The sequence below is a fragment of the Bubalus bubalis genome, chromosome 15, assembly GCF_019923935.1.
Source record: "Bubalus bubalis isolate 160015118507 breed Murrah chromosome 15, NDDB_SH_1, whole genome shotgun sequence".
In the NCBI taxonomy this organism is placed as follows: domain Eukaryota; kingdom Metazoa; phylum Chordata; class Mammalia; order Artiodactyla; family Bovidae; genus Bubalus; species Bubalus bubalis.
This window is the reverse complement of record NC_059171.1, coordinates 6,071,711-6,085,439: the sequence shown is the minus strand read 5'-3', so window position 1 is coordinate 6,085,439 and position 13,729 is coordinate 6,071,711. Positions and strand designations below refer to the sequence as shown.

Below are 13,729 nucleotides of genomic sequence, written 5' to 3'. Positions count from 1 at the left end.
GAACATTTAAAAGCATGGCACTATATAATTTGAAATCTAAAATAAGATAATACGTATATTCACTTTCCCAGGTCCAGCAATCAGCAAGGAAAAATTTAGGCAAGAGGACAGATAGCAAAGTGCACACGCATGCGCGCGCACACACACACACACACACACAAACATGGTTAAGAGCTGAGCAGTTCAATGGCCATGTCATACTACAAGATCATTCGCGAATCAAAACCACTACGGAAAGTTTCTGTCATGCCGAGGGGCCTATGTTTGATTTGTTGAGAGCCAAATTGATCCATTCACATTATTACGTAATTTCCTCCTAATCTGGGAATCGATGCTTCCATCAGGAAGAGGCAAGCATTAGCACGATGCGTGTGACTTTCTTTTAGGCACAGCACAGTTTCCATCTGCGATCACTCTAAGGCAAGTCAAGGGTGGGTGGAGGGCAACATTCAGGATCAATTGACAACGCCTGCTGTAGAATCTGTCTGTCTGATATACACAGTCTCAGCTTGTCCTCTTGTGCTAAGTCTCAGGAGGCAAAAGACTTGTATTTTAAAGGGTCTTATTTTACCGTAATGCTCCCTTTTCCTGCAGGTCTGCCATTTTTAAGCACCAGTGGTCGCGTTAGCTTCTTACTGGAAACAATCTGTTAAAATCGGAAAGTGATACAAAGGGCTATTTCACTTCAACATGTAAACGTTTAAACTAAACAGTTTTCAAAAGACAGTTGAGAATAAAGTATAGAAAGTTATTAGAAACGGAAACATTAAGTTCATTCCTTGAAGATTTGGAGATTACAAAATGCACCTGCACCCAAATGGAAAAGACTCCCAAGGAGCCAATCCTGGCAGATAAAATCTCCCCACACCACTAGTTTCTTTATCAACCACTTCAAATTCTTCCTTGCAAAGAAAAAAGAGGGCCAGATTCTCATCACATATACAAATCCCTAAACTGAAACGAAACCCCTATAGGAAACAGGGCTTACCTGTCAATTTTTCAACTGACATATAACTTCAATGTATGATCCTCATAAGATATCATTTTGATTAAAATAATACAGTAAGCACACATACTCTCACACAGGTATGTTTCTCAAATTTGCTATAATTTTAAATATAGTAATTTTTTTCCAAAAAATAAATACTTCTTTAATTTTCTTTTTGATACAACTATCAAAGTTTTAGAAATCTGACCAGCTCCATGTTGTCCTTGAGACACAGGAAATACAATGATCTCCAAAAAATTCAAGACTAAAAGATAAACTCATAAAAGACAAATCTTAGATGTCACCCACTGAAAAAAAATAACCCCTCCCTCTGAAAGTCCCATAAACATGGTCACTGGCTCTCCTTTGAAGTCAAACTAAGCTGGGAGCACAATGGTGAGCCCACAGACACACCTGTGCTCCGACCCAACCTGTGATATCCTAGAAAGACAGAAAATTAAGCAACTACAATAAAATATGGTGAACATTAAGGTAGAAGGAGTAGAGAAGACCATCAAGTGAGCACAGCAGGCTGACCCAAATGACTCTAGGGTGTCAGAGAAGGCTTTCGAGGGGGCGTTGGGTTCATACCCAAGGCAAAAGGAGGAGCAAGCCAGGAACAGGGACTGTGCTGGGCTATCAAGGGGTCAAGAGGCATCGGTCATGCAAGTTAGAACGTCAGAGAAGTTGCCGTCACCTTGACAGCATTTATGACCTAAACGTAAGAATAACACTGTACTGCAGACAAGCGGCTAGAGTAACGGGACTATTCATTCAAATGGCAAATGGAACATCTTTAACTCATAAGAACTAATATACACTCTGCAAAAAACCCATGGTCCCTACCCTCATAAAAAGTAAGATAAATTCCATAATGTTTAAGGCAAACATAAGCTCAGTTGCTCAGTCGTGTCCAACGCTTTGTGGCCCCATGGACTGTATCCCTCCAAGCTCCTCTGTCCATGGGATTTTCCAGGCAAGAATACCAGAGTGGCTTGCCACTTCCTACTCCAGGGGATCTTCCCAAGCCAGGGATCAAACCCAAGTCTCTGCATTGGCAGGCAGATTCTTTACCACTGGTGCCACCTGGAAAGCCCAACAATTAAACTAAAGAGAATTTATCAAAAAACACCTGATGCTTTGGTTCAACTGTAGAAAACACTTGTACCATTCATACTCACTTGTCCAAGGGTACATTCACATTCTCCCAAGAAGTCATCATCGCTCAGCTCGACAGTTTTGTTGTCGATGTCATAAATCCCAAATTTCAATTTCTGAACCACTTCAAAGTAGTAATCAATAATAAATGTCTTAGAGAATTTGGGGTTCAAGCAATTCTTAATCCTTTCTGTGCGCTCAACCTATATTCACCACACCAAAACAAAAAAGTTTCTTTAGATGAAAGGTGCATTTGTTTATTATCTTTATATACTACATGTGACTAAATATTGGCATGATAGCTAAAAGAAGCGTCTATATGTATATGAAATATTTCACAATCAAGGACTAATTTGCCTGAAAAACTGCACTAACAGATGAGATGGCTTTATTTTTTAAATAAACTTTTCATATTGTCAAAAAAGCAATTCAGGCGGCTTTTCAGCTGCAAGTATTTAATATTACCTCATACCACTGTTGACCACTCGTATTCAAAAATAGCACACATAGAGGGTCTGACTTTGATCCTATGTCTTTATCCAGAAGATTGTCACAGGAAATATTCAGCTCCACCTTTGTGACGCACTGGGCAGCCATCTCTTGAGCTGTGAGAAAAAGAAAGAAATGAGTAAGCCAGTGAAGCGGTGCCTTTAACAAGCACACGCTTTCCTTGGGATTTCCCTCAAGGTTCAGCGGCTACGACTCTGTGTTCACTTCCAGCCCGGGTTTGATCCTGGTCAGGGAACTCAGACCCTGAAAGCTATGTGAAGCAGCCAAAAAAAGAACAAAGAAAAAGGCACACGCGTTCCTAATGAAACACCTAAATTCTTAAGACACACAGTCAGAACAGGATAACAGAGTGGACTTGCTGGAATAAGACTGTTGTATGTGTCTCCAGGGGACTAAGATGCCTCATTACCCCGTGCCAATCATACTGCTTCCGCCAGGTTATCTTGCTGGGATAAAACTCATTTTACAGTGTGACAATAAAATGCAGCTTTCAAGATGGCAAATAAGATATATTTATCTTCTTATCATTTCCCTGTACGTTTTACCCTTCAGAAAAAGTCCAAGTATAATCATGACCTTTCACGTAAAGGCAAACATAGCCTTCTGCTTCAAAACGAGACAGATTAAACCTCAACCTTAATTTTATCTTTGTTTATTTGACAAAATACTGAGTGAGATACTTGCTGTTTTCAAGGAATTTTGGCTAAGACCCAGACCTGGGGAATAAAAGACCCTCACATACCCCTGCGCCCCTCCCTGCATGTTTTCAAGCAGTGGTCCTCAAGCCTGGCTGCTCTTGGAATCACCCGGGGTGCTTACAAAGCCCCTCAGGCTGGTGGCCCGCACAAAGAGATGTGCTCTAACTGGTTTAGGGTGCAGCCTGGGCGTTGCTCCTTGGATAATTTCCATGTGCAGACAAGATTGACAAACTACCATCTACAGAGCATGCTCAGCTGCTTCAGTAGTGTCCAGCTCTTCACTGGCACTATGGACTGTAGCCCACCAGGCTCCCCTGTCCATGGGATTTTTCAGGCAAGGATACTGGAGAGGGTTGTCCCTCCTCCTCCAGGGGATCTTCTCAACCCAGGGATCAAACCAGAGTCTCCACTGTCTTTTGCATGACAGTGTGTGTCCGTCGCTCAGTCATGTGTCTGACTCTTTGCAACCCAACTCTTTGCAACCCAACTCTTTGCACGGCACTATGGACTGTAGCCCGCCAAGCTTCTCCACCCATAGGATTCTCCAGGCAAGGATACTAGGAGTGGCTTGCCATTTCCTTCTCCGGAAGATCTTCCCCACCCGGCGATCGAACCCGGGTATCCCACATTGCAGGCAGACTTTTTACAGTTTGAGCCACCGGGGAAGCCTAGGTCATTACAGCCTGCGTTACAGGTGGTTTCTTTACTGCTGAGCCACTGGGGAAGCACAGAATAGTTTTTATTCAATTATATTAAAATTATATTAAAATGTTCAGCTTTTTAAAGAGCAATAGGCAGTCTTTCATGATGGAAGAAAATGAAGCAACTATTTTGTATCCTTTAGTATGGAAAATAGGAGACGTTCCTGGAACAAGCGGTTGGGCAGAGGAAGCCATGTGACAGAGAAGATAGGAAGGGTCCCCAGGATTAGACAACGGCTTCTCTGATGGTACAGATCGCTTACTGGGGAGTCATCTGGTTTCTAAATGCAAATAACTCCTAGAAAGCATCTCGGTCATTCTCCGAGTCACCCGAACTTTCCTGAATCAACACTATATAACACAGATCAGTCAAAGGCATTGAAAATTAAGGCCTAATATCTTAAGTAGGACCTGAGGTGTGAAATTTAAGGCATATGGTTTTTCCCACGACCTCGCTGAAAATCCTTCAGTCTCGTCTGCTCCCGCGTTTCCATCTTCCCTCGGCAGCAGAGTCCGCCTGCGATAACCCCAAATCTCTCCAAGGTGGAGGCACAGCATCTTCCTTCACCCACAGTCACAACTTCAGGTATTCCGCAGCGCTCCTCTGCCTACTGTAAGAGTCTCCTAAGAGTCTTCCCATTGCCATCTTCCCTCAACTCACATCACGATTTTATCAATTCTGATGAAAAAAAAAATAATAATAATAATAACCATTACTGGCTGCCCAGGGCATACCCTAGTCCACTCAGCTCTGCCTGGAATTCACAGCTCTGTTTACAGCTGTTGCATCCTACCCAAACAGCTGTTTCTCACGGTTGTGGGTTTGCAGCATGCAAACTGCATGTATATTAGACACACTACAAAGTGTAGCGATTATTATTTTATTAAGTACTCAAGTATTTCCGTTGATTGTCTACACATTGGTGGCTCATTATTAAATAGTAAGACATAAAGCACCTTTTTCATCCTTGCTTATAAAGAACATCTTGGAATGATAACACAATAACCTCTGGAATTTACACAAAATGAATTTGCCAAAGGAGTCAGCCTTGACTACAGGTAAGTGCTAATTTTCCTAAATCCTCTCGGTAGAGTTTATTTATCTGAGCAACTGCAATAGTTGCATGGGGACCAGTAACAATAACATTATTTGCCCTAAAGCAATCGGGAGGGAAAAGTCGGTGCCCATCCACCAGTGCCTTTAGTACACTTCAGTCTTTGGCTACAAAATGAGGAGTGAGTGAAAGTAGCTCAGTTGGGTCCGACTCTTTGTGACCCCACGGAATGTAGCCCGCCAGGCTCCTCTGTCCATGGCATTCTCCAAGCAAGAATCCTGGAGTGGGTTTCCATTCCCTTCTCCAACAAAATGAGGAGTCTGGCAGTCCTAAAATGTCCTCAAAAGTTTCTCCTGGTTCCAGCATCATGACTCACTAACTGATAGCCATAGCATGTCCTGCACGACCTCCTCTGAAAGGGAACCAACCGGAGCCACCCTGGGGCGGCTGGAAGGCGGCCCAGCAGCATCAGCAATGCATGCCTGGACAAGGGCTCTCGGACTGCGTGACTCAAAACAGCAACGGGGATCCCCCTCCAAACAAAGTGGGAAAAGGGTCAGATGGCAGAAAATCCAAGAGCTGCCACCCTACCTGGAAGCCCCAAGTCAAACCAACAGATGTAAATACTAAGAGGTTACTATATACCTGCTGCTGCTGCTGCTAAGTCGCTTCAGTTGTGTCCAACTCTGTGTGACCCCACAGACAGCGCCCACCAGGCTCCCCCATCCCTGGGATTCTCCAGGCAAAAACACTGGAGTGTGTTGCCATGTCCTTCTCCAACTATATACCTATCACTGTGCTAAGGACACGGGGCTGGGGGGAGGGGTGCTGCAACAGTGGAAGATCTTGGAGCTCAAGATAAGCACACTGGGCACCCAGTCATTCAACACAGGATCTTCCATGTGCCGTAAATGCAGAGGATGGAGGGATGCAAACAGAAGACAACATAAACCCCTGGCTCTCTCTGTATACAAAGATATCCAAACCATTGCTCAGACAGAGCAACAGAACACCTCAGAGGTTTTTAATCCTCAAAACTGAGGATGAAAACTATATTCCACTATAAAAGCATTTGCATTCATACTGTCACTTACTCCCTTTAAGTAGAGAGAGACCAGGGGAGCAGAGAAGGGAAGGACAGCAGGAAAGGAAAGAGTTAACAACTCCATTCATCTAGATAATCTGTGGGTTTGCTTTTTGCAGTTTTCAAAGTGCTTCCAAATAATATATTTTATTCTGTGCTCTCCAAAAAAAATCCTAGCGAACTGGCCAGGACAAGGACCACTGCTATATGGTAAGAGGTCAATAATCATAGCTGTAACTATAATAGTAAGCCTGCAAATAACTAGATTGCCTCTGAATATGTTGATAATTTTTAGCACATTATTATGTTTTCAAAACAATGCATAGTATCCATTTTAAAAAATGAATTTATCCAAAAAGGTTAATTACCCTAGATAAACAAGCTAATAAGTAGCAAGGCCAAAGAAAGCACTTAGATTATTCCCCCATCTTGCCAGAATGCCCTGAGGGCACCGAAGCCTCTAATTAATCATTATTTAATACAGCAGCAATATTCTCTTATTAATTTCCTTATGACCTTTTAGTTAGTGTGTCAAATTAATATTCAGCCCGGCACAACTTTAGGATCGTACAAAATTACCAGATTAATATTTATACTATAACTATTACTATATTCTGAAACAAATGTAAACAGAATAACAGTAACTTGCCAAAGACTTGGAAGAGCTGAAAGGTTTATATTTACATGACAGCAGTTTCTCTTCAAGACAGCCCATGAGATTGTAAACTACTTCAGGCTAAGAAAGTATTTTCTCTGTACAGTCCCCAGACATGCAGATCTACACAGGGTCATGGGATCTCAGTGTTCTCAGAGGGCACTGCTGGACCAGCTTCAGGCGGCAAAACTATCCTCAGAACACACTTCACTTAACAGCCGAGACTCTGAGATCAAACACCTCACAGTAAAGAAAAGTACACTGAGTTTGCCCAGTATTCAAAAGATAGGGATGCCCACTTTTTTATTTAATCCTTGCCGTGGGATACTACACATGGAGATAGGGAATGAAGTACAGAAGCATAAAAACAGAGAGAAGGGCACGTGTTCTTTTCAGCGTGCAAAAGGAACCAACAGGAGCTCACCAGGACAGAAGGGAAGCACTTCGGTGTCAGTCACACCACAGGAGGGCAAGCGCTGCTGGGCCTCGGGGCTCTTTCAGTCGGGAAAGCTGAGTCAGTCAATCACTTTAACTCCTAAGGCTCCTTCCCGTTAATGTTCTATGATCCCAACTTAATGACAGTGAATAAAGCACTTGTTTAGGAACTAGTACTAAAGGAGTACCAGCTTGCTCCTTGGAAGGAAAGTTATGACCAACCTAGACAGCATATTAAAAAGCAGAGACATTACTTTGCCAACAAAGGTCCGTCTAGTCAAGGCTATGGTTTCTCCAGTGGTCATGTATGGATGTGAGAGTTGGACTGTAAAGAAAGCTGAGCGCCGATGAATTGATGCTTTTGAACTGTGGTGTTGGGGAAGACTCCTGAGAGTCCCTTGGAGTGCAAGGAGATCCAGCAAGTCCATCCTAAAGGAAATCAGTCCTGAATATTCGTTAGAAGGACTGATGTTGAAGCTGAAACTCCCATTCTTTGGCCACCTGATTCGAAGAACTGAGTCATTGCAAAAGACCCTGATGCTTGGAAAAGATTGAAGGCAGGAAGAGAAGGGGACGACAGAGGATGAGATGGTTGGATGGCATCACTGACTCAATGGACAGGGGTTTGGGTAAACTCTGGAAGTTGGTGATGAACAGGGAGGGCTGGCGTGCTGCAGAACATGGAGTCACAAAGAGTCGGACACGATTGAGAGACTGAACTGAACTAAAGGAGCTCCTACTCCTTTAAAAATATTTTTTTTCTTAATTTTTTTTAAGGGGAACAGAAAATTTTAAGAACCAAGAAGAGAAATAAAAAAGATACGGGTTATTAAACTCTGTTTCCCACTATTAAAAAAGCTATATCTGAAAAAATATATATATTCAGATACTTTCCCACTGAAGGAGGCGACTTCACTTAAAATTGTTATTCAATTCTCTATCCCAAGATGACTTGAAAAAATAATCCACATCAACAAACAAAACAGAGGGCTCAGTCTATTAGGTACATGCAGCATAGTAAGGAAGTGAATTTTACGACCATCCACAGAATCTCACATTATTAAACTCTCAGTTCATATCATGGCAGGAATGAAGGAATCAGCTTTTGGCCACTGTTTTTTTATTGAACTTCCAGATTCTTCAATCATCCTGAATAAAACCTAAACTAACACTATTGCTGATACTTGGACATGCAGAACTGGGGTCAGCAGAGGTTAATATGAAAGAGTTGTCATTGACCCCTCTTTCTTTAAACTGTTAGTGCACTTTTACCCTATCCTACCCACCACAAAGTGAGGAATCAATTAAGGCCCCTTCCTTGATTTCTCTAGAAAATTTCTGAGATACACTAGCCTGAGCTATCATTCAGTTTAGTTACCATGTTCTTCAGGTTGTCCTGCTTTACTAATCCCCTGGTTGCTGTACATACATTTTAGAAATGTCACTGGTTATTATACTTTCAAGCATATCAAATGAACAGTTCACCATAAGTAGTGAGTGAAGTGTTAATAAAAGAAGTAATGATCATATCATATTGCCTCACCTTATGAAACATGCATCTTGGCAAAGTTAGCTACAGAGTATACATACCTTTCCGTATCTCCAGTGGATCTTCCTGATAGTTCAATTGGTAAAGAACCCGCCTGCAATGCAGGAGACCCCGGTTTGATTCCTGGGTCAGGAAGATCCCCTAGGGAAGGGATAGGCTACCCACTCCAGTATTCTTGGGCTTCCCTTGTGGCTCAGCTGGTAAAGAATTTGCCTGCAATGCCAGAGACTTGGGTTTGATCCCTGGGTTGGTAAGATCCCCTGGAGAAGAGAAAGGCTACCCACTCCAGTATTCTGGCCTGAAGAATTCCACGGACTGTATAGTTCATGGGGTCGCAAAGAGTCAGACACAACTGAGCGACTTTCACTTTCACTTATATGTACCTTACCTACTAAGTGAATCATCTTTTACCAAAACTCCTTTGATAAAAATCAGAGCTGCATCAACTAGCAGAAAATTCCAGGATGCTCAACCAAAAATTTAAGGTTCCCTGGTGACTCCATTGTAAAGAGTCTGCCTTCCAATGCAGGAGATGTGGGTTTGATCCCTGGGTAGGGAAGATCCCCTGGAGAAGGAAATGACAACCCATTCCAATATTCTTACCTGGAGAATCCATGGACAGAGGAAACAGGTGGGCTACAGTCCAAGGGGTTGCAAAAGAGTCAGACATGACTTAGCAACTAAAAAGCAACAGAGACTCAGTAAAGCTACTGGCCAGATATTCAGCACTGGTTGGATGTTATTTTAAGGCACAGCAACCTACTGGCATTCCTTGGGGTTCTCACTTCCCTCTGAGCGTTTTAAGAACTGCCTACCTTCTTCAATCTACCAGAGGCTGGACCAGCCATTAGAAGGTCTCACCCTCTGTATTACCCAATGATGTCCAATTCTGAAAGCGTGCTTTCTAAAACCTGGCTCTCTTATTTCTCTTCTTAGCTGGGCACATGTACTATTTAACTGGGCAAGACAGGTGTTTTCACATTTTAACACTTCATGCTCCTCTCTCGTTCATGGTGAACAGTGATAATGAAAATTCTTTCCTTTTAGAGCTGCAACAACTAGAGTGTAAAACCTTCCTTGGTCCTCAAGATTTAAAAGTTTGTAATGCTGAGAAAGAACCTGGGATGTTATACATTTCCTGATTTCAAGAGTATTCGTTTTCTGGATGCTGAGTGCATACATTTCATCGGTTTTAACTTTCTGGCCAACCACTTTATATTTCCCAATCATGAACAGTTTGATAGTACTGTTCATTCACTCCATACTCATTTAACAAATACAGAATGCCTGTGTGTCAGACACTATTCTAAGGGATTAGGCGACAACAGTGAACAAAGCAGGCAAATATCCCTACTTTGATGAGATTACACTGTAGGGAGATAGATAGTATGCTAGGTGCCGGTAAGTGCTAAAGAGAGAAATAAAGCACAGAAGGGGAGCAAGAAGTATTGCAGATGGGTGTAATATTTATATATTTTTATCAGATTATTTTGATAACATCATTAAAAAAAAACTTAAAATTTTCCCTTCTTTTTAAAAAAATCCTGACTGCTAAGCAGATTGTACACTGTTTTTTTTTTGTTAAAGGTTTTTAGGGAAGATAAAACCTTAAACTTGGAGTGTGGATGTTAGGTTATATCTAACAAGCAGTGCGTTATGATACTGTGTGATAAAGATCCTGCTGGTGAAATAACATGCTGGAGAGTTGGAGACTTGGATTACTTCCTACATGGCTCACTCAAGGGGTGTTCTTCCCTTAGACCTGGAATGCAGAGTCTCTAAAGAAACACTTTGTTCTTATAAGGCCATTTACATACTTGCTTTCTGTTGAAATAACTGAAAATGTTAAATCTAACAGTTGTTTTTGTCTTAAATAGAGAGTGTCACATATATTTAAGTTGTGTATTTTTATTGCTGTTGTTGTTTAGTTGCTAAGTCATGTCCGACTCTTTGTTGACCTCATGGACTGTACCCACCAGGCTCCTCTGTCCAGGGGATTTCTCAGGCAGGAATACTGGAGTGGGTTGCCATTCCTTTACCAGGGGAACTTCCCAATTCAGGGATCAAAGCCACATCTCCTGCATTGCCAGGTGGATTTTTTTTACCACTGAGCCACCAGGGAAGCCTGCTTTTTTTAAATATAAAATAAGTCAAATACCAAGAAAGGGGGGAGGAGGGAGGGACAACAAGTTTCTCCATACAGTCTCAGATATCTATTTTAACATGTCCCACCTATCACCTTAGGGTATAGGGACATGGTCAGCTAAATGCTCAGGATATCGAGGTAGCCTGGTGACGACACATCTTGCAGCCATGCTCTTGCTTTGGCAATTTTCACAGGAACCAGACATAATACATCCACTTGTGACATCCAAGTGTACCATCCATTTCAAAACTGAAATACATCCATTTCAGAATTGTTTGCTAAAATGAATATGTAGTAATTTCCTGCTATTTTCATGGGGAAACTGTGTTAGTATGCTAGCCATCTAATTTATATTGGTAAATTCAACTATCACATAGGCTAATTTTAAGGTCTTTTTAAAAATTATGACTGCACACTCATGAGCTGTTATATATTAAAAGAGTAAACAGTCTCTCCAAAAGAACCCCATTTTCTCCCCATTTCAACTTCTAAATAGATTCAAACCAGAATAACTGGCTGAATTGTAGGCATAATCTTACCTAAATATATATAGTGGTGATCATTTTGTAATGTAATGTATAAAAATATTGAATCACTGGTGCACCTAAAATTAACATAGTACTGTAGATGAATTATACTTCAACTAAATAAATAAAATGTATATATAATGTCTGCCTTTGATCATCATATTAGAAACTCAAATAATGTAGTCAAATTAAATCTATGATACTTTACTTTTAGATGTTAATTTAAACCTTCTTCTCAGCCAATCTTTTACTAAATCTTCTACCAAATATTCTACTTAATTGTCTGGACTTTAACTAATTAGCAATCCTTAAAAGGTAAGAAAGAACAGGAAGGGAAAATATTGGTGGAAAGGAAGCTGGCCTATAGGGTGAAGGTAATAATGGGTAAATTAAAGGAATGGCTAAAGTTGGACTCTTCAACTTGTTGAACGGCACCAATAGAAGTAGTATTAATCCTTGTTGAGAGAGCTACCTGAAAGATCATGCTTTTGATGTACAAGAGTAGCCAATCACAAATCCTTGAAGGTCAAGTGTTATTGAATCAACTTTCATATCCTACTTTAACTCTCTAGGTTTTGCTGACAGGCATATTTTCCAGTATAGTAAATCATTGGCTAAATAAAGTTTTGAAAAAAGAAACAGAAAAGTAAATTATAATAATAGTAGGAGAAAAAAAAATCACAGGAATCACTGGAAACAAAAGAGGGCAAGTAAACTGTGTCCAAAGCCACACAAGAACTGACAGGAGCTAGGGTGCGGTATGAGCTGGGTGTCTGGACCCACGCTACAGAGGAAATGCTCAGGGCAACAGTGAGAGCCCTGTAAAGAGGCTATACAAATTCGCAACATTTAGGCTGCCTTAACTTTGAGTGAAAATGAAGATCATTGTCTATAAAGTGTCCACAGCTACAGGTAAAATTAGAAGTGTCCAGCCATTTACCAATCCTTAAAAGGCAAAGCTGAGCGCTGAAGAAGTGATGCTTTTGAACTGTGGTGTTGGAGAAGACTCTTGAGAGTCCCTTGGACTGCAAGGAGCTCCAACCAGTCCATGGTAAAGGAGATCAGTCCTGGGTGTTCATTGGAAGGGCTGATGTTGAAGCTGAAACTCCAGTACTTTGGCCACCTCATGCGAAGAGTTCACTCATTGGAAAAGACTCTAATGCTGGGAGGGATTGGGGGCAGGAGGAGAAGAGGACGACAGAGGATGAGATGGCTGGATGGCATCACTGACTCAATGGACATGAGTCTGAGTGAACTCCGGGAGTTGGTGATGGACAGGGAGGCCTGGCATGCTGCGATTCATGGGGTTGCAAAGAGTCGGACACAACTGAGTGACTGAACTGAACTGAAGTGAAAAGGCAAAGAGGTGCTTTGTTTTCCCCAACCTGAAATCTCCTGTCTTTCTCCTTTCTTCAGGCGCTCAATCTGGGAGAAGAAATCCTGAAAGGCTGTGCCAGGCCCTGTGGAAACGCGCTCCCCCTCACAGGAGGGGAGCCTCAGCACAGTCCCCTCCCAGACACCTCTCAGAATGTTTTCAGCCCAGAGTGGGATGTGTTTTTCCAGTTCATCAGCTATAACAAACTGCCTTTTAAAAAACTCTCATGAAAGCAGAGGAGTGGCCCTGCGCCGCAGATCACTGGCATGCCCATAATCGCCACCATCCGTGCCATCTGTCCTCAGCTTTCCCTTCTGACCCTGGGCTGCACAGATCACTGGCGCGCCTATAATCGCCACCATCCATGTCATCTGTCCTCAGTTTTCCCTTCTGACCCTCTTCTGCCTCCCTCTGCCTCTGCTCTAGGTCCGCACAAGCCGTGTCTGGCTCTGGCTGGCAGCACTCAGAGGTGCAGTCTGCCGTCCACAATTAATGACAACGGTGGGATATATGTTGCTATATATAGTTCACCACTATGTGCCAGACACTTGGCTAAGTGTGGTCCAAAAAGATCTTATTCAATCTTCATAACAACCCTATGACATAGGAGGTATTTTATCTCTATTTAACAAGTGCAGAAACAGGCCCTAAAAGGCTAAGCAACCCGCCCAAGGTCATACAGCTAACAAATCTCAAAGAATAGATCTCAAACCTTGGTATCCATCTTATCCCAAAGAGTAATAATATTCTTCGTTGTTGTTCAGTCGCGAAGTCATGTCTGACTCTTTGCGACCCCATGGACTGTAGCCAGCCAGACTCCTCTGTCCATAGGATTTTTCCTGGCAAGA

General features: G+C 42.1%; 1 protein-coding gene across 4 annotated transcripts in view; it reads right to left on the bottom strand.

Annotated features, from left to right (window-relative positions):
* CPNE3 (copine 3) overlaps positions 1–13,729 on the bottom strand; it is a 47,365-nt gene that overhangs the window by 32,371 nt on the left and 1,265 nt on the right. For 3 of the 4 annotated variants that reach the window (XM_025265000.3, XM_025265001.3, XM_025264999.3), the window contains exons 2-4: positions 2,612–2,751; positions 2,170–2,349; positions 572–646 (exon numbers count right to left, since the gene is read on the bottom strand). In XM_025265000.3, coding sequence (XP_025120785.1) covers positions 572–646; positions 2,170–2,349; positions 2,612–2,743 — 387 coding nt within the window. In that variant the 5' untranslated portion in view covers positions 2,744–2,751. Of the gene's footprint in view, positions 1–571; positions 647–2,169; positions 2,350–2,611; positions 2,752–4,506; positions 4,735–13,729 lie in introns of all 4 variants that reach the window. The other variant, XM_006073074.4, reaches the window with a different exon arrangement.